At 40.9% G+C, this 20741-nt stretch overlaps 1 protein-coding gene across 2 annotated transcripts; it reads left to right on the forward strand.

Moving 5' to 3' along the window:
* Positions 1-2437: 2437 nt before the first annotated feature.
* On the forward strand, positions 2438-16837 carry LOC101481655 (uncharacterized). 2 transcript variants are annotated; one of them, XM_076877103.1, is made up of 6 exons: positions 2440-2695; positions 4236-4445; positions 4902-5129; positions 11138-11584; positions 14239-16474; positions 16558-16837. In XM_076877103.1, the coding sequence occupies exons 1-5, from the start codon at positions 2533-2535 to the stop codon at positions 14262-14264; spliced, it is 1074 nt and encodes a 357-aa protein (XP_076733218.1). In that variant the 5' UTR covers positions 2440-2532; the 3' UTR covers positions 14265-16474; positions 16558-16837. The 2 variants fall into 2 exon arrangements, with proteins under 2 accessions (XP_014264115.3, XP_076733218.1); XM_014408629.4 differs by lacking the exons at positions 14239-16474; positions 16558-16837 and having other exon boundaries at positions 2438-2695; positions 11138-13409.
* Positions 16838-20741: the final 3904 nt, after the last annotated feature.

Below are 20741 nucleotides of genomic sequence, written 5' to 3' on the forward strand. Positions count from 1 at the left end.
AGAACAGGGGTCGGTAACCTGCGGCTCCCGATCTGTATACGGCTCTTTCATCCTTATACTGCGGCTCCACGTGGCTTGGGAAAATAAATTCTAAGTATTTAACTGAAGTGCATTTTATTTGTGTTAGTTCTTTTTTTAACTTGTGGTTCTAAATTGGAAGATTATTGTGATCTTGAAATTCAAAAGTAAAATTATGTTTTATTATTTTCGTTGCTCAAAATATGTGTCACACTGGCAGAAGCCGGTATACCTCCCAAAACGCTGTGCATTTATTAAGACTTTGAACCCCAGTTAGGGCTAGTAAAGAGAAAAATGTAAGAAAAGAAAAATGTTCACATGAACATGCTTTTCTGCATCTCTTTATTGACCACTTTTCCCACACGTTTGCTGCACACACACAGCCAGCTGTAGCTTTCCAGCTAACAAACGCTAACAAAATAACGCTGAAAACCGATAAAAACCCTGAAAATCATACATTTCACACCTGAGCCTCAACTCTCGTGGCCTGGTACCAAACGACTTACGGACCAGTACCGGTCTGAGGCCCGGGGGTTGGGGACCGCTGCTCTATAACGTCTATAACGATACCCTGGATTGAAACAGGGGTCACAGGTTTCCTGGTCCTCCTAAAGTCCACAATCAATTTTTGGTCTTCGGTCACTTTGAGCTGCAGATGATTCTGCTTGCACCACTTGATAAAGGAGTCAACTACAGCCCGGTACACCATCACATCACCCTCACTGAAGCATCCAACCACCGCAGAGTCATCAGAAAACATCTGAACATGGCAGGTCTGTGCAGTGGCTGACGTCTGTGATGGGGAGAGGGCAGTTCCTTGTGGTGCCCCTGTGTTGCTGATCACCTTGTGAGACACATAATGTTGAAGAAGCACATTTTGTGTTAGATACTCAAAAATCCAGGACACAGGAGAGGCATCCACTTGCATCTCAGTCAGCTTATCTCCCAGGACGATTGGCCTGAGAAGCCGGAGAAGCTTCTTTCCGCAGGCGATACGGTCTCTCAATCACACCACCACATAGTACTGACCCACAAATATGGTTTTTACACACACACTGGACATTCTGGACATTTGTTTACATTTGTTTACATTTGCCATCTTGTTATTGATTAATCAAATCACTCTATCACAAGTCGCTTAAATAAATCACTTTTAAGCATATTTGCACTACAGACTGCACTACACTACAGACACTACAGACACTTAAATATGTGGATTGCACAACCCTGGACATTACATTTCTTTCATTACCATTTATTACTCGTACAGCTGCTCTTATTGTTCCATATTTCTTCATATATTCTTATATATTTTCTATATTGTGTATTTTATGTATTGTGTATTTGTACTTGTATTTGTTGTACAGTTATTTTATTTGTAACTTTAATTTTTATATTTTATTCTTTCCTAGTTAAATTTACCCTTCATTTTAATTTTCCTATTTATTTCCTATCCTATTCATAGTCTTTTATTTTAGGTTACGAGCAGTTGTCTAAGCATTTCACTGCATATCGTACTGTGTATGACTGTGTACGTGACAAATGAAATTTGAATTTGATGATAATAAATGCACTGGAAAAGATAAAAATGACCCTCGCACTGCTTGCCAGCTGGCCCATATGGGTGTAGACACAACTGAGTAGGTAGATGATGGTGTCCTCAGGTCTGAGGTGGGACTGGTAGTTAAACTGAAGGAGATCCTGATCTGGCCTGACTATATGGTACTGCATAAGACAACTCGTGAAAATAACATGTGTACCAAACTCTTTAACATGAAGTGTTGTCGTAAGAAAAATGAAGAAAAGGCTAGTTTCTTTCAGATTGTATGCTGAATTGAGCAAATATGACTAAAAATTTTAGACATTGTTAAACATGTGGGTATCTTTCATCTTTAAGACCTGGGTAAATCTCAAAACATCACATTTTTACTGCTTACCTTCGGTTTGCACTGAGGTGGAGTGGGGGAGTATGTGTAGCAATTACATACAAGAATATTATCTGTCTCAGGTCCTCGTTCCTCCAGAGTAGGAGTGTACCTGGATCACAGAGCAGGTATTTTGTCCTTCTACAGCGTCTCTGAAACCATGACTCTCCTCCACAGAGTCCAGACCACATTCACTCAGCTGCTTTATGCTGGACTTTCTCGTTACAACGCTGGAGACATTGCTGAGTTCATTAAAATGAAATCGACCCTTTTCTGTTTATTAAATGTACTATTGTCTGTGTTTCAAAGAAACAGAAAACACTCTAATTCACGAAGCTTTCATAATGTTTTGAGCTTTGATCTATATTTTAATGTTAAATGATAAATTCTTTATCCAGGTTTCTCCAAAGTACCAGACTTTATGTCAGGACTTGATTTTTGTTGGACTGACCTGATGAGGGCAGTATTACGCCTTTGATACTTCCAGCTTAAGATCGAAGAAGAATAGCGGAAATGACGTCACTGAGCGCTTGCATCGCGAGTTATATTTGAAGACTTTGATTTGAATGTATCAGTTGTTGTCGCAATAATGTCTTCAGTCCAGTATCTGCGAGAGGTTATCAAGGAGACATTAACTGCTGCCGCAGAACAAATCTTCTCAGAGTTTGAAAAAACGATCGTCCGGTATGAGGAGGAGATCCGTCAGCTAAGGCCGCTGGATATCAGACCCGGGATAAAGTCGCACAATACAGGTGTGTAAATTTGTGGAGGAATGGGGGTTGCGGGATCCTCGCGGGAACCCAACTCTGCTTAGATTTTACCATGTGCGCTTCACACTACCGTAACTTATCGACTATTTAAGCTAGAAAAAGAAATTACAGGGTTACTGAAAGAAGAGAGGCTGAGTTTTACGGGGATATTTGGTGTATTACGGTAGCACAAACCGTTCGCAAGCTACTGCTGTCTGAAGAACCAAGATTCACTAACGTAATCCCTCGACCATTTGGGCAAGAGAGACATTTCAAACGGTTACTGAAAGACACGAAGAAGAGCTTTACGAAACTTTACGGTGCATCATTAGAAAACACGAGCAGTGACGGTCCAATCACATGTATGGAAAAGTGGCAACGCTCCAAAAAGGCCTCGAAATTTAAAAAACTAAGTGGCCATTGCTCAAAAACTTTATTGTACATATTTAGTATAGTTGATGTTGTGTTACGTTTGTTCCTGTTGAATTAATATTAGGTTTGTAGCTTGAACCTATTCGCTGGAACGTTTAAGACGATATAATTACACAGCAAAGCAAGACAAAGTTCTTCATGTTTCTCGTGCGCGGGAGAGAACCGGACAAACGCCGTTCCTTCGCTTGACCCCAGTTGCTCTCGTCCGCTCCCCCGTAACACTGCTCTTTTATTGAGGTTACATGAATATATATAGGTTCATTAACATATGACGTCTACATACAAACAAAGAGTACCGTGTGTGTGTGTGTGTGTGTGTGTGTGTGTGTGTGTGTGTGTGTGTGTGTGTGTGTGTGTGTGACCCCATAAATGACTTCCCTAAACCTGCTGGTCTGGAAGTCCAGCAGTTCATCTAAACAAAAGGCACTTAGCCTAAAACAGATATAGCCACGTTTATCCTACCATAAAACAATAAGAGAAGGTACGACCTCTCCCATGCTCCCAGAGTGTTCTGGAATGCAGACTATTAAGGATCAAACCTCTACCAATCTAAAACTAATTATAAAACTCTAAGCATATATAAGTAGATATTTCTAAGCATAAATGACAATCAACAATACAAAACCTAACAATATCAGTTTCCACTTAACTATAAATTTTTTCACTTTAAACTGTTGTTTCATTGCCATAACAATACAATAATGTAAAATGAGTGCCAGGGGGCAAAAGTATTCACTTTTAGTTTGATTTCTGGCCCGTTTACAGCCAAAATGACCAAAAATTACCAGGCGGCCTAAATGATGCTTGGTCAATAGCTTTCATGATCATATTCAGATCATGCTGCTGTTCATTTGTTTATTTTGTTTGTTTGCACATTTTGTGACGATCACTGGCGGTCACTTTTAAAAATTAGACCCCAGACGGCTTTAAGGTTATCAGTGTCGCCCAGTGAAAAAATGGCCAGGAGTGAATGTTTCTGTGGCAACATCTGCAAGAACGCAAGAGGCCGTGAAACCATAAGCTTAGTTCTCAACTCCCTTTTAATTGTTCTTGATCTTTCTTGTGATGACATTAGTTACTGATTTCTTCTGTCCCTTTGCTGAACACGAAGGTGATCAGCAGGTCTTTGACCAGGAGAGGAGCTCCAGTCTCCACCAGCAGGACCCAGAGCCTCCACAGACTAAAGAGGTACAGGAGGAAATGTGCAGCAGTGAGGAAGGAGAGCCACTTGAACTGAAGCAGGAGGCTGAAGAAATTGATGTGTGGACCGGAGAACAGCTGGATTTGTTGTGTAAACCTGGAGTAGAGCTGACCACAACAGGTATGTAAAACTGTAATATACAGATTTCATAATACTGAAATGAATAAGACTCATATTAAAACATCAGGCGATGATATCAGAGTTGACTCCTCAGGAAGAGAGCTCACAATGACACATGCATTACCACCTGGCATACTACCTCACCTAAGACGTGTTTTCTGTTAGCACAGTAAAATAAAAACTGGGTTTAAAATCTTCTGTTGTTTAATAAAAAACAAAAATTTCCTCCATATAGATTTAAGTCAAGTTGACCCAGAACTGTACGCAGAATGTAGAAAAATACCCACAAGGACCAAGTTGGAGTAGCGAGCTGTACGCCTCATAAATTATGACTTTCTGTATGTAAACAGAATTCTTTGCTGTTCACTGCATGAGAGAGAATATTTAAATATCGCTCACATATCTGAGAGACCTGCTCACAGTGTTAATTTTTTCTTGTGTGTTGTGTCCGTCAAGACCTCCCACAGCAACATGATTGTAAGGAAAACTGTAGCCAGGAGAGGAACTCCAGTCTCAACCAGGAGGACTCAGATCTTCCAGAAACTAAAGAGGAACAGGAGGAAATCTCCCTCAATCAGGAAGAAGAGCAGCTTTCACTGAAGCCAAAAACCAAAGACGTCATCGTCTGGACTGGGCAGGAGCTGGACATCATGTGGAACCCTGAAGTAAAGTTGGAAAGAATAGGTATGCAAAACTTTAATAGACAGACTCAGTTTTGTGTTAAGAAATCTAACTCCTGTTGGATCCTTATCAGACCTCAGAGGTATGTTATAGAGACACATGGAGAATCTAAGGTCCAACTGCAATAAGGAAACATGATGTAATATTCTAAGAGCCAAAATGTGTAGCCCTCACAGTGTCGCCCTTGTCAGGACTGTCCTATGTTGGAAATAATTAAGTTGAGTACAAGAGAGAGGAAGACTCCCTACAATGAGTTGACACATCAACTTTTTATTTATTCCTCCATATACATTTTTGCCATTCATATTGTCACGAGTCTTTTCTGTCGCGAGTCCGTCTCTCTTGTTTGTTTTTGGCCCACTTTGCACCAGAAAGAGGAAACCAGCGGCTGAACAACAGCAGCACATTTAAGCTTGATAAGCTGTTGTTAGAATTTATTTAATATTAATTTCTACTCGAGGATCTTTTTCTACGTAGCTGACGCTGGTAACTGTGCAGGGGCGGATCTAGCAAAGTTTAGCCAGGGGGGCCGATAGGGCATTAACAGGGAAAAGGGGGCACAAAGACATACTTTTCTTTCTTATTCTCATTTAAAATGTCTAGCTTTTAATAAATAATTATCTGACACCCAAAGTTTTAATTTGATGTAAAATGAATAGAAGTCCATTACTGTACCGTATTTTCACGACCATAAGGCGCAGTCTCAGTTATGTGTGCCCTTACTGTATTTAACACACACATAAGGCGCACTGGACCATAGGGCGCATACAAGTACCGTATGCGTATTTAAAAATAAAGCGGGAGCAAACCTGAGTTTGGTACTCACATTTTTATTACCAGTAATCGTCATCATCAACAACATACAAGCATACAAGTGTGCGTATTTAAAAATAAAGCAGGAGCAAAACAAAGTTTGGTACTCACATTTTTATCATCAAACCCATCGAAGTCCTCATCCTCTGTGTCTGAATTGAACAGCTGCGCTAAATCTCCATCAAACATGCCAGGTTCACTTTCTTCACTGTCAGAGTCACTTTCCGTGCCGTGCGGCTCCTCGGAAATGATGCCGGCTTTTGCGAAAGCTCGAACAACAGTGCCAGCAGACATGTTAGCCCAAGCATCTACAATCCATTGGCAAATTGTGGCGTAACTCGCCCGGCGCTGCCTTCCACTCTTAGTGAAACTGTGGTCTCCACCGGTCATCCATCGCTCCCAGGCCGCTCGCAGCCTTACTTTGAACGGGCGGTTCACACCGATGTCCAGCGGTTGGAGTTCCTTTGTCAGGCCTCCCGGAATGACAGCAAGCTCACAGTTCATTTGTTTCACTAGTTTTTTCACATCGGCTGTGAGATGGGCACGCATAGAGTCACAGATTAAGAGCGATGGTGATGCGTGGAAAAAACCACCTGGTCTCCTTACATACACCTCCCTCAGCCACTCTTTCATCATTTCCTCATCCATCCAGCCCTTTTCATTTGCCTTAATGATGATTCCTGCTGGAAACTTCTCTTTAGGCAAAGTCTTTCGCTTAAAAATCACCATAGGCGGCAGTTTCTGTCCATTAGCATGGCAGCCAAGCACAACAGTGAAAGAAGACTTTTCATACCCCGTTGTGCGTATCGCTACCGTGCTGGTCCCCTGCTTCTCCACAGTGTGACTCACCGGGATGTCGAAAGTGAGCGGGACCTCGTCCATGTTTGTGATGTGGCTGGGCTGGATGTTTTTGTCGCCGATGTGTTTGCTGCAGTAGGAGCGGAAGATGGCCAGCTTTTCCTTATAATCCGCTGGAAGTTGCTGCGCTACCGTAGTCCTGGTCCGGATGGAAAAATGGCACCGTTTCATAAAACGAAAGCACCAAGACAGACCTCCTTGGAAATGTTCAATGTTCATCTCTTCAGCTAGTGAAACTGCTTTTAGCCGAATGGTGACCGTCGAAACGCTTCTCCCGCTCGCTCTTTGCTCGATGATCCACCGCTCGAGTCTTTCCTCCAACTTGGGCCACCTCGCCTTATGTCCGCGGAAACTCAGCTGCGTTTTCTTGACCTGCCGGAGCTTGTTTTCCAGCTTCCTCCATTTGCGAACCATCGATTCGTTAATCTTAAATTCTCTCGCCGCTGCTCGATTTCCATGTTCCTCCGCGTAGCTGATGGTTTTCAGTTTAAACTGTGCTTCGTAAGCGTGTCTCTTTGCCATTTTCAGGGTTGTTAAAACAACAATGTCCTGCATAATGCACATACCTGTTCTTTTATACAGGTATGTGCGATTTTCCCGGTGTATATACGATCAACGCCCACACTTCACCCTTTAACGTTCTCATGGTGTTCTCTACTACGTCCTCCTTACAACACATAGGGCGCACCGCGCTATAGGGCGCGCCGCACTTTTTGAAGAAAATCTAAGACTTTTAAGTGCGCCTTATGGTCGTGAAAATACGGTATATAGTAACTATTAAGTCTAATATATATATATATATATATATATATATACCTAACTAATATATAAGCTATAGTACAAATATGTAAGCTATAGTACTTTTTCCTTTGGGAAGGTACCATCTGTGCAGTCTGCAATTTTGTTGAAGAAAGATGTTGAAACTATTTAATATTTTAATATATTGAAAAATAATTGATTTCTGTGCATTTTTTTTTTTCCACACTGCATCAAATTAAGGTTGATTATGTCGATTAAGCATCATGAGGTGGAGCGTGAGGGGTGGTTCCCTATTTTTTATTTATTTATTTTTGTTGTTGCTGGGAGTTGGAACTAGGGCTGCCACGATTAGTCGACTAGTCACGATTACGTCGACTATTAAAATCGTCGACGACTGATTTATTAGTCGACGCGTCGTTTGAAGCTTTGTAAGATCACAAAAGACGCAGGAATGAGTAGTAGGATTTAAGAGTGTCATAACAGACTGAAACTGAAGATGGCAGCACTGCATGTACAAGGATGCCAGCTGCCGTTAAACCCCGAAGAAGAAGAAGCAGCTGTGTCCCATAATTCATAGCGCAGCCCAGCGCAGTTGTCAACAATGGCGGCAGCTAGTTAGTTTTAATGTTACTCTTATTATTCTTTCTGGGTCACAAAATAAACGTTTAACATATTTTCAGGCGAGAATGTAGCTGTGTAAACCTCAAATATCTGCTCAGTTTATCAAGACACCACATATTTTCAAAAGCGCTCCGACGTTTTCGGAGACGTTTGTTACTCATTAGCTCGATAGTTAGCCGGGAGCAAGGCTCACTAGAGCCGTGAGAACACCGGACTCCCGGCAAATCGTTTTCAAACCCACCGCCGTCTTTGGCTACTCAGGTTAAATATATATGAGTCACTTAGATAACTTAAAAATGTTATTGTTTGGCTTTTTTTTAGTATTTTATTTGTTCCTGAGTAAATCGGTTTGGCTGAGATTAAAGTTATAGTTTTTACACAGCTGAATAAACGTCAAGCAGACAGCTGATTATCAGAAGCGTGAGATGCTCCAGAATATACTCCGGTGTCCCGTTATATTTTAGATAGCAAGGAGCAGACGGCTGAGTTTATTAAACTTCACCGAAACAATCTGCAGATGTCATTAAAATTTAATAAACTATCATCTTGTCTTTATTTTTAGTTAGCACATACCTTAAACACTTCAAGCTGTAAGCTAATGATAGTTATATAAGAGCAGATGCTGCTGGTGCAATAAGCTGTAGGTTTTACGTCCAATGGATGATGATCTGATTAGTCGACTAATCGCAAAAATAATCGGTGACTAGTCGACTATCAAAATAATCGTTTGTGGCAGCCCTAGTTGGAACCCTATTAGTTAGGTTGCTTAACATTTACGCTAAGTACTCTTTAAAATACCAGAATAGGGAGGATGGTGTAGGTTTGAGTTTATTAGATTGATCAGTATTGCTGAACTATGAAATTATTTTTTTTTTGCATACAGGTATAACAGAATAGCTTTAGTGTAGTTGTTGTTTTAAACTTGAGTATGAACTTATACAAAATGCAGCAAGATATTTAAAAAAACAGTTTTGTTGATTAAAACACACTATATCTGATTCATATCGGTATCGGCAGATATCCAAATTTATGATATCGGTATCGGACATAAAAAAGTGGTATCGTGCCATCTCTAGTTTTTGGTGTGCCACCAATTAAAACTTTTAACTCACTCAACCCATCTGGAGTGCAAAATGAACAAACTTTAGACAAACTGCCCGAAATGCGTTGACAGAGACATTTCAGGGACTTTGACAGAACTAGAAAAATATAAAGGCTTTAAACAAGATGAGAACTAAGGATGTAACCAAAGCCGTGTGCCGCTTGTGGAGACGTGTCGTGCGAGCAAAGTACTTAAACACGACTAACTTGCATGAGAACGTACGTGTCCACCATCCTGCTCAGTATGCTCGGCTATCACCAGCTTCTACAGCTCTATCAACAAGCACTTGGGCGCACTCTGAGGAGGGTGCATTTATTTGAAGATGAAAGGGGGTGCTGTTAAAACAGCACTATTTATTTATTTATTATTTTTTGACTCCTTCTATTAGCTCCATCATTAATAGCAAACGTACTCATGGGCAAATAAATAAATAAATTGCCCGTGTAAAAACAATCTCCTATGGGCTCAGCCTATCGTCGATAGTCTATATATGCGTTCAGTCACACAACCCTAATAGTTAGGAAGGATTTTATGTGGCGGTAAGTTCTGCATTTGCTTGTGTGCAGTCATATGGCATTATTACAGAAAAGTGTCCCAAATTTCCCACGTGTGGGACTAATAAAGGTTATCTTATCTTATCCTTTTTAATCAACTCCCACTATGATTTGTGGATAAATAATTCTTTAGCTTGTGTAACACGACCTTTTTCACTCATTCTCAATATGTTTTATTCATATAGGGAAATAATCCCAACAACGGTGTCCTGAAGGGGCTTTATACTGTAAGGTAAAGACTACAATATTAGAAAGAAACCACAACAATCGCACAACACCCTGTGTTACGTTTCCCTAAAAGGTCCGGGGGATGAGGGAAAGTAACAAAAAGTGTCCGGGTTGTAAAGGGAGGTGGGGAGGCAAACTGGTTAAATTGAAGAGTTTTATTAATGTTTCTCTTAATAAATGGTAAATGGCCTGCATTTATATAGCGCTTTACATATCCAGTCATCCACCCATTCACACACACTGGTGATGGCAAGCTACATTGTAGCCACAGCCACCCTGGGGCGCACTGACAGAGGCGAGGCTGCCGGACACTGGCGCCACCAGGCCCTCTGACCACCACCAGTAGGCAACGGGTGAAGTGTCTTGCCCAAGGACACAACGACCGAGACTGTCCAAGCCAGGGCTCGAACCGGCAACCTTCCGATTGCAAGGCAAACTCCCAGCTCTTGAGCCACGATCGCCCCTAATAATTAAACTAAAAGCTGGAAAAGCCACTATCACATTTAGAAGACAACAAAACCCTGGAATCATTAGTCAGAGTAATATTTATGAGAATCTCACAGTTTTTGTTATAGCTGAATTTTTGTGTTGTTTTGAAACGGCCCCTAATGTTTGATTATCTTTTTATTTTCATAAATTAGATTTCCTCCATTAAATGATACAAAAACTGAGCAGAAAGCAAGAAGTGAAGTGTTTGAGTTTAAAGTTTCCACCTCATCGATTTTCATTTTATTTTTTTCAGTCAGTTTAAAGAATTCCAGGTTTCCCTTGCAGCATGGAATGGAAAAAAAAATACTTTACGACATTACGGTTTGGGATAAATATTGTTAAATATTTATGTTCTTTTTTCTGAAATGTACGATTCCAAACTTAAATCGATCACAGAAGAAGAGTGTTTTTCATAGGGTTTGTAAATGAGCAGCCAAAATGGTCTCACTGAGTCAGCAAAACAACTTCTCCCCCAACATGCCTTTTATTGGCTTATCTGAGCGACATGCTTACCATGTGGAGACCTGCTAATGGCTAAGGTTACCTTGTAATTTCTCAAATATATGTTTTGTTTTTTGTCCCTTCAGATTTTCCACAACATGACTGTAAAGAACAGGAGGATCTTTTGCAGATTAAAGGGGAACAGGAGGAACTCAGTACCACTGAAGAGGGAAAACCGTTTGTACGAAAGCAAGAGACTCAAACTTTTCCTGCTCGTAAAGAAAGTGACCAGGGTGAACCAGACCTAAGTAGTGACCAGCTCCTTTCTCACAACTCTCCTGACACAGATCAGGATGAAAGCAAGGATGATAACTTACACAGAAATAAGTTGGAGGAAATCGTATCAGAGCTGCCAGTTCAAAATTCCAAGACAGTATATTTATGTGGCACCTGTGGGAAAAAATTTAATACTGCAAAAAACTTGAATCGACATATGAAAATTCACACAGGTGAGAAGCCACATTGTTGTAGCACCTGTGGGAAAAGATTTCATCGGAAGTCGCACTTGACTAGACACATGCAAATTCACACAGGTGAGAAGTTGCATTCTTGTAGCACCTGTGGGAAAAGATTTAATCGGAAGGAACATTTGAAAATGCACATGGAATATCATACAGGTGAAAAACGATATTCCTGTATCACTTGTGGGAAACGTTATAATGTAAAATCAAGTTTGGAAACCCACATGAAAATTCACACAAGTGAGAAGTCACATTGTTGTACCACTTGTGGGAAAAGCTTTAGTCAGAAGGGGCAGTTGAATAGTCACATGCAAATTCATACAGGTGAGAAACCACATTGTTGTAGCACCTGTGGGAAAAGATTTACTCTAAAGACATATTTAACTGAACACATGAAAATTCACACAGGTGAGAAGCCGCATTGTTGTACCACTTGTGGGAAAAGCTTTAGTCAGAAGGGGCAGTTGAATAGTCACATGCGAATTCACACAGGTGAGAAGCCATATTTTTGTAGCATATGTGGGGAAAGATTTAATGTAGTAACAAATCTGAAAATACACATGAAAAGTCACACAAGTGAGAAGCCGCATTCTTGTAGCACCTGTGGGAAAAGATTTAGTCGGAAGGCACACCTGACTAGACACATACAAATTCATACAGGTGAGAAGCCGCATTGTTGTACCACTTGTGGGAAAAGCTTTATTCAGAAGGGGCAGTTGAATAGTCACATGCGAATTCACACAAGTGAGAAGCCATATTTTTGTAGCATATGTGGGGAAAGATTTAATGTAGTAACAAATCTGAAAATACACATGAAAAGTCACACAAGTGAGAAGCCGCATTCTTGTAGCACCTGTGGGAAAAGATTTAGTCGGAAGGCACACCTGACTAGACACATACAAATTCATACAGGTGAGAAGCCGCATTCTTGTACCACTTGTGGGAAAAGCTTTATTCAGAAGGGGCAGTTGAATAGTCACATGCGAATTCACACAAGTGAGAAGCCATATTTTTGTAGCATATGTGGGGAAAGATTTAATGTCGTAACAAATCTGAAAATACACATGAAAATTCACACAAGTGAGAAGCCGCATTCTTGTAGCACCTGTGGGAAAAGATTTAGTCGGAAGTCACACCTGACTAGACACATACAAATTCATACAGGTGAGAAGTCGCATTCTTGTAGCACTTCTAGGAAAAGATTTACTCGAAAAAAATATTTAAATGAACATGCGAGAATTCACGCAGGTGAGAAGCCGCATTCTTGTAGCACCTGTGGGAAAAGATTTACTATAAAAGCATATTTAAATGAACACATGAAAATTCACACAGGTGAGAAGCCGCATTCTTGTGACACCTGTGGGAAAAGCTTTTCGCAGAAGGGGCATCTGAATAGACACGTGCGAATTCATACAGGTTAGAAACCACATTGTTGTAGCACCTGTGGGAAAAAATTTAGCTCTTCAGTACAGTTGAAAATGCATATAGGAAACCATACTGCATGCTAAGTTTAATTTTTAGAAAATGTTGATGGTAAAACAAAGTGTTTGGATCTTTGGAAACTCAGCGTCTGACAAAACTTTATTTTCAAAAGGTTTTCAGAAGCTCAATTTCTATGTTTACTTGTGGACAAAAAAACTAAATAACTTTTTTCTGACTTTTTTTGTTATTTGTGGGCTTTGACTTGGCTAAAGGTTCTCTTTGAACAATGCTTGAGATACTTTTTGTCTTGATGCAAAAAGAATTTCTCAAAAATACACTAGAGAATATCTGTTTAAAAAATGCCTGTGTACATATCGAGGAATGGAGGGATAGAAGTGACAAAAATGAATTGATTAAATACACCATTAAATAATTCAATTCAATGTGTCAATAAATAGAGGTTTGGGGTAAACGCTGTTCGAGTCAAAACCATTGCTTTGGCCGGGTTGCCATTCTTTTTTTTCTGGGCGTTTCTCCACACCAACAACTGGCGTGTGGAAACTAACTGAACTGTACTTTGAAATACCCTGTTTGTGTGTCACCAAATACACTTTCAATATTTATTTTAGCCCAGTCTCATGGCAAAGCCTGTGGGTGTGATAGGAATGATGTGGAATCCAGTAATTAAAGGAAGGGGAAGGGGAATTTACAGGGAATGACACTGTTAAGCAGTTGATCCATTTACTCGAATTGTTTGTGACCCATATATTTATGTCAGTATCTATGTTTATATCATACTTTTATGTGAACACCTGTTGATACCCAGCTGCTGTTTTGAGCTTTAATAATTTGGATCTAAAAAAAAAAGTGTAACTTTGACAGTGCTGTTTTCCATTTTGACAGGTTTGTGACATGTGATTGGTGGAAACTAGACAAAGATGCATCTAGTAATTATTTTTATCTATATGTCATTTGGAAGGTCCAAACTGTCCAAAGTTGTAGAATAGCCTAATTACGAAAACTTGTACCTTACATTTGGTAGTGCAAATTGTTTTAAAGGAATAAAAATCTGAAGTAGTATTAATTGCTTCTCACTGTAAAACTGGCATAACAGCCATTATTCCTGACCCTATGAACTCACCTGAGTCAAAACCTGTCAAAATAAACTGAAGATAATGGCTGAAGAGGTCATTGGAAGAAATCCCAGAAAGTTATGCAAGACAAGTGTTGATTATCAGAAAGATTCAACACATTCAAGGGGCTTAATCATACTGACTCCCTTGATTCTCGTCCTCACTTTCCAGGTCCTCCACCGCTTAGTCACCTGTAACCGCTCAGTTATCCACAGTGTGTCCAGCAGCTGTCTGCAGCTGCAACCGTTGAGCCAATATTCTGTGACACAGTTTCTTCAGCACCTGAGCCCTTCTACAGGGAGTTGATTCGCTGCGGGGGATTCCTGAAGTAATGCTTGCTGATTTTCAGCTGCTCACCACGTTCATTGCCCAATAAGACAGAAAAATTATCCTATCTTGTAGGGCAACTGAGGTGAAGGGTATTAGCATAGGCCGAAGCGTATTTTTCTTTTCACCCACCGGCCTATTTTTATTTTTATTTTTATTTTTTTTGTGAACTGAATACATAGGCCCTTTTGAAATTGAAACTATTATCAACCCACTAGCCATTAAACTTAAATTGCCTACAGTTCTTCGCATTCATCCTACTTTCCATGTCTCAGCCTGCTGCCCTTGCGTGCTATAGCATAGAGGATGGCACTGGCCACAAAAGATTTGTAAAAATATCCTGAGGATTGTATGACAGATGTTGAAAGACCTCAGCCACCTCAAAAAATAGAGACAACTCTGGCCCTTCCTGTAGAGTGGAGTTGTGTTTTTAACCCAGTCCTGTTTGTTATCCATGTGTACTTCACTGTGTTTGTAGTCCTCCACAATGTCCACATCGTCCCACTGGATTGAAATAGTGGTTCATGGTTTCATAGTCCTTAAAAGTCCACAATCAAGTCAGGTCACTTTCAGCTGCAGATGATTCTGTTTGCACTACGTGACAAAGGAATGAACCACAGCCTGGTACTCATCACTCTCACTGACGCATCCAACCACCGAGGAGTCATCAGAAAGTCACAATCACAGTGCTCGCCGGCTGGCTCAGATAGGCATAGACACGACTGAGCATGTAGATGATTGCAAGGCGAAATTAACACACATGACAGATGGAATGACGCACAAAGGGTAACCTGTAAACAAGAAGAGGAGACAAAACACAAACTGAGTAAGAGAGACACGAAGAGAGACAAAGCCATCACTGAGACACATAAAGGATGAGGGAGACTTAAACACAGGGGATATGACAGACTCAAACACTGAAGACACGACACTATAATCACCATAGTGGGGAAGGCACAGACATGGAAGGAGCCTAAACAGATAAGAACTAAGTAAGAAAACCTGGGGAACATAATACAAAAAGGCATAAAACTTAAAATGCTGGATCAAAAGGCCCAGAACCAGGACAGAACCATATATAATGCAAATGCTCTTTCAAACATATAAAACACATTGTACTCCTTTTAGAAGGAATATCAGAATTTTTCTAAAGACTTGAACCATTATTATTTTATATTTTAACATGGATTTCAGTGTTTTATTATATCAGCACATTTTTAACCTGGTTACAAAGAATTATTATTAGATCGATTAAAGAAAATCAGGAAAATGTAAACTGACAAACAAAACAAAAAACATTTATTGAATAAATCAATAGGCTAACACATAATAAATCCTGTTTATTTACAAATAACCTATATTCATATGTATCATGTTGATAACAACAATGTTTATATTTATAAATAAAAAAAGTCACATTTATTAATCATGTAAATAAAACGCATTTATCATAAACATCCACATGATATCAGAAAGAAATTATCCAGTTCAAATGACGTTCACATTTTGAACATCGACGTCCAGGTTGGGTCATGGTTGGACGTTAAAATTGTGGACCAAGTTCAAATGTCTACAGATGTCCAGAGAATTGGTCATGGACCGACAGACACAATATAAACATGATCTGCACATCTATCTGACGTCCAATATTTAGTAGAGAGAGTCTGACTGTCATGATCTGGATGTCTGAGCTTCCGTGGTATCCGGCCATGGGCAGGGCCTACAGCCTCCCTCACCTGGAGCTGATTGAGTCAATTAGGCTGGAGATTTAAGCTCCTTCCTTACGCTGTTTCCTCGCTAGTTCACCAACAACCCTATGTTGGTAACCAGGCCTCACGCGTCATACCAGTAATTTTCAAGTACTTTACTAGTTCTAGTTGCTCCTGGTTATTCCACAGTGCTGAACAACTCATCCTGGAAATGTGGTTCACCTGCCTGCTTTTTGGAATTATGTCCTTGCCTCACCTGCCTGCCCTCAAACTACCACGAAACCTTTAACACTCAGGACAGCCGACACACACCACTAATCCCACCTGGACCACAACACCTCTCCTTCAACGCTTCATCTCCCACCTGCACAGTAAGACAAAGAAATTCATAGCCTCCACTCTCTCCAGAACTCCTCACTGGCTACCATTTTAACACTGCTCTCCTCTCTTCCAGCAGGTACCTAATCACCAGTCCAGCTCCCGTTGCTTTCTTGGACCCGTCACTCTGCTTTTACTCCTCTCGCCGAGCCAAGACCTCACGCCCTGTTTATCAAGCCTTTAGTCGAGTGCCATTGTAAACATTATCCTTGTGCTGGTTCGTAAGCAAATGCTTCGAGAAGCTGGTCAGGGTCTTCATCTGCTCTGCACTACCCGACTCACTGGACCCTCTACAGTTCGCATACCGCCACAACAGGTCCACTGATGATGCCATAGCCCTGACACTACATACTGCCCTGTCACACCTGGAGAAGAGAGACACGTATGTGAGAATGCTGTTTGTAGGTTACAGCTCAGCATTCAATACCATCGTTCCCTCGAAGCTGGACAGGAAACTGCAGGATCTAGGACTGAGCAGCTCCCTCTGCAGCTGGATCCTTAGCTTCCTGTCTGACAGATGCCAAGTGGTCAGACTGGGCAGCATCACCTCATCCCCCATCACACTGAACACTGGTGCTCCACAGGGGTGTGTACTGAGCCCTCTCCTATACTCACTCTACACCTATGACTGCACAGCCACTAACAGCTCCAACATCATTGTGAAGTTTGCGGACGACACTACAGTGGTGGGTCTTATCACCAATGGTGATGAGACGGCTTACAGGGAGGAGGTCAGCGCCCTGACCCACTGGTGTCAAGACAACCATCTCACCCTCAACGTCGCAAAGACAAAGGAGTTGATAGTGGACTTCCGGAGGTGCAGAGAAGTACACACCCCCATCACCATCAACGGCGCTGCTGTGGAGAGAGTGAGCAGCTTCCGGTTCCTTGGTGTACATCTGGCTGAGGATCTTACGTGGTCAGTACACACAAACAAAACAGTGAAGAAGGCGCAGCAGCGCCTCTTCTTTCTCAGGAGACTGAAAAGATTCGGCATGAGCCCCCGCATCCTCAGGACCTTCTATCACTGTGCCATTGAGAGCATCCTCACTGGATGCATCACCACCTGGTATGGCAACAGCACCGCCTACAACTGCAAAGCTCTCCAGCGAGTAGTGCGGTGCTCTGAACGGATAATTGGAGGTGAGCTTCCCTCCCTCCAAGACATCTACAGGAAGCGCTGCCTGAGGAAAGCGGGGAGGATCATCAAGGACTCGAGTCACCCCAGCCATAAACTGTTCAGACTGCTTCCATCAGGAAGGAGGTTCTGCAGCATCCGGTCCCGAACCAGCAGACTGAGAGACAGCTTTTTCCATCAGGCCATCAGACTGCTGAACACGTCATAGACACCTCAGCTTCACTACTGGAACTTTAACATTATGCACTCCACACTGTATATAAATGCCACTTGTTTTGCACATATTCAACTCTGTATATTTTATATATTTTATTATTATTATTATTATTTTTACTATTTAATTTGTAAAAATGTGTATACACACACACACACACACACACACACACACACACGTAGGAAAATATTTAGTATACACATCCAGAAATGCATACACTATTATATATTGTACATATATTTATTAGTTTCAGGTTGGCCATTCTTGTATTTTGCTCGTTTGTGTTGTTGTGTTTGCACATCTCTGTTGCTTGTGGGGCTCGCACACAAGAATTTCACTCGCATGTGCTGTGCCAGTGTGCCTGCACATGTGATGTGACAATAAAAGTGATTTGATTTGATTTGATTTGATTTGTTATTTCACTTCCACTACATGGACTTAACAGAGAAATCAAGAGACCGTCCTTTATCAAACAGATTGTAAATAATTATAGTTATGATTATAATCTATGAGGACATCATTCTTTGTTATGTTAAATGTTGGAAAGGCCTCCTCGCGTGTGATCCCCATTATTAAACACTCTGATGACAATATTACTACAGATCCCTTGGAAATTAATTCTACCTTTAAAACATTTTACTCTTTGTTGTACAGGTCCGAATTTCCCACGGATAAAGCTAAAATGAATGCATTTCTTCATAATCTTTCAAACCCTGTTATTGGTGCTAATGATGCGGGGCAATTGGACTCCCCATTATCTGTTGAAGAAGTATTAAAAGCTATTACAGCTATGCAGTCTAATAAAGCCCCGGGCCCGGATGGGTTTCCAATTGAATTCTATAAAACATTTATTGGTAAATTGGCACCATTGCTTTTGTCTGTGTTTAACAAATCCTTGGAAACCGGTTCATTACCACCTACTTTCACACAAGCAACCATAGCGCTCCTTCTCAAAAATGACAAGGACCCAACCTCCTGTGGTTCCTACAGGCCATTATCTCTGCTTAATGCCGATGCAAAGGTATTGGCTAAAGTAATTTCATCTCGCCTTGAGGATGTGCTTCCTCGAATTATATCTGAAGAGCAGAATGGCTTTATAAAGGGACGGCAATTGTTTTTTAATACCCGTACACTCTTTAATGTTATTTACTCAAAGCGTCTATCTGAACTTCCTGAACTTGTGATTTCTTTAGATGCTGAAAAGGCTTTCGATAGGGTGGAGTGGGAGTACTTGTTTGCAGTTTTAGAGAAATTTGGTTTTGGTGATAAATTTATTTCCTGGATTCGGCTTCTTTATTCGTCCCCTAAAGCCAGTGTTCATACTAATGATGTTTACTCTGATTATTTTGCGCTGGGTCGTGGTTGTCGTCAAGGTTGCCCTTTGTCTCCCTTACTCTTTGCCATTGCCATCGAGCCTCTGTCTATTACATTGCGATCTTCTTCTGTATTCAGGGGAATCATCCGTAATGGAATTACACATAAAGTATCATTGTATGCGGATGACTTGTTATTATATATGACTGACCCGGCATGCTCCATCCCTGCTGTTTTAAGTATTCTGGAGAACTTCAGTTCGTTTTCAGGTTATAAATTGAATTTGGGGAAAAGTGAGTGTTTTCCTGTTAATACGGCAGCACGTCAACTTCAACAGTCCGATCTACCCTTTCGTCTCAGTCCGTCTGGGTTTAAGTACTTAGGGATTAACGTGACTCGCTCTCTAGCTGGCCTTAAATCAGCAAATTTGTCTCCTCTTATATCTAGGGTCACATCTGATATTCAAAGATGGGGTAATCTCCCCCTTTCTTTAATCGGTAAGATTAACGTTGTTAAAATGAACATCTTACCAAAATTTTTATTTTTATTTCAGTCAATTCCCTTATTTTTGCCGAAACATTTTTTTGTTTCACTGGACAAGATTATTGGTTCTTTCATTTGGGGAGGGAAGCCACCTAGGGTCTCTAAAACTTTGCTGCAGCGATGCAGATTTAGTGGAGGACTTGCATTACCTAATTTTTTAGTCTATTACTGGGCCGCTCACATCCATAAACTTTGCTACTGGCTAAAATCTTCTGGTTCCTCGTGGTGTAAATTGGAGCTATCATCATGTAAGGGCTCTTCTTTACCGGCTTTGCTCTATTCCTCTTTACCCGTGAGACCCTCTCTGTACACTGATAATCAGGTGGTTCTTAACACACTCAAAATCTGGTTTCAGTTTAGACGTCACTTTAATTTTGTAATGCCGTCTTCCTCGGGTCCTCTAAGCGACAACCATTTGTTTCCCCCTTCACTTTTGGACTCCACATTTTCAGTGTGGTGTGACAAGGGTATAAAACAGTTCAAACATTTATATGTGGATGGTGTTTTCGATAGTTTTCCCAACTTGTCTTCTCGTTACAATCTCCCTGTTACCCATTTGTTTCGCTATTTTCAAATTCGAAATTTTGTTGCTAAGTGTTTCCCAAATTTCCCCTCTTTGCCTCCAGAACAGCAGTGGGAAACTACGTTATCATTTATTCCTCATCACAGAGGAACCATTTCGAAACTCTATGATGCTATTCTGTCTTTTAGTAACCACTCTAATGTTAAGCTTAAGCGTACATGGGAAGAAGAACTGGGATTTCGAATACATGAGGAGTCTTGGGAACAGGCTATAGCGAGAGTACGATCTTCCACCTCCTGTGCTCGTCTTGGACTTATTCAATTTAAGGTCATACACAGGGTGCATTTCTCTAAGTCTAGACTTTCTGAATTGTATCCAGAAGTGGAAAATAAATGTGATAAATGCCATGGTTCTCCTTGTCACCTTAGCCACATGTTTTTTCTGTGCCCTGAGCTACAAGGTTTCTGGACAAGGTATTTTGCTATTATGTCAACTGTTCTTGGGGTAACTCTTCATCCTTGTCCTCTG

Source organism: Maylandia zebra, linkage group LG18, assembly GCF_041146795.1.
Source record: "Maylandia zebra isolate NMK-2024a linkage group LG18, Mzebra_GT3a, whole genome shotgun sequence".
Taxonomy (NCBI): Eukaryota; Metazoa; Chordata; class Actinopteri; order Cichliformes; family Cichlidae; genus Maylandia; species Maylandia zebra.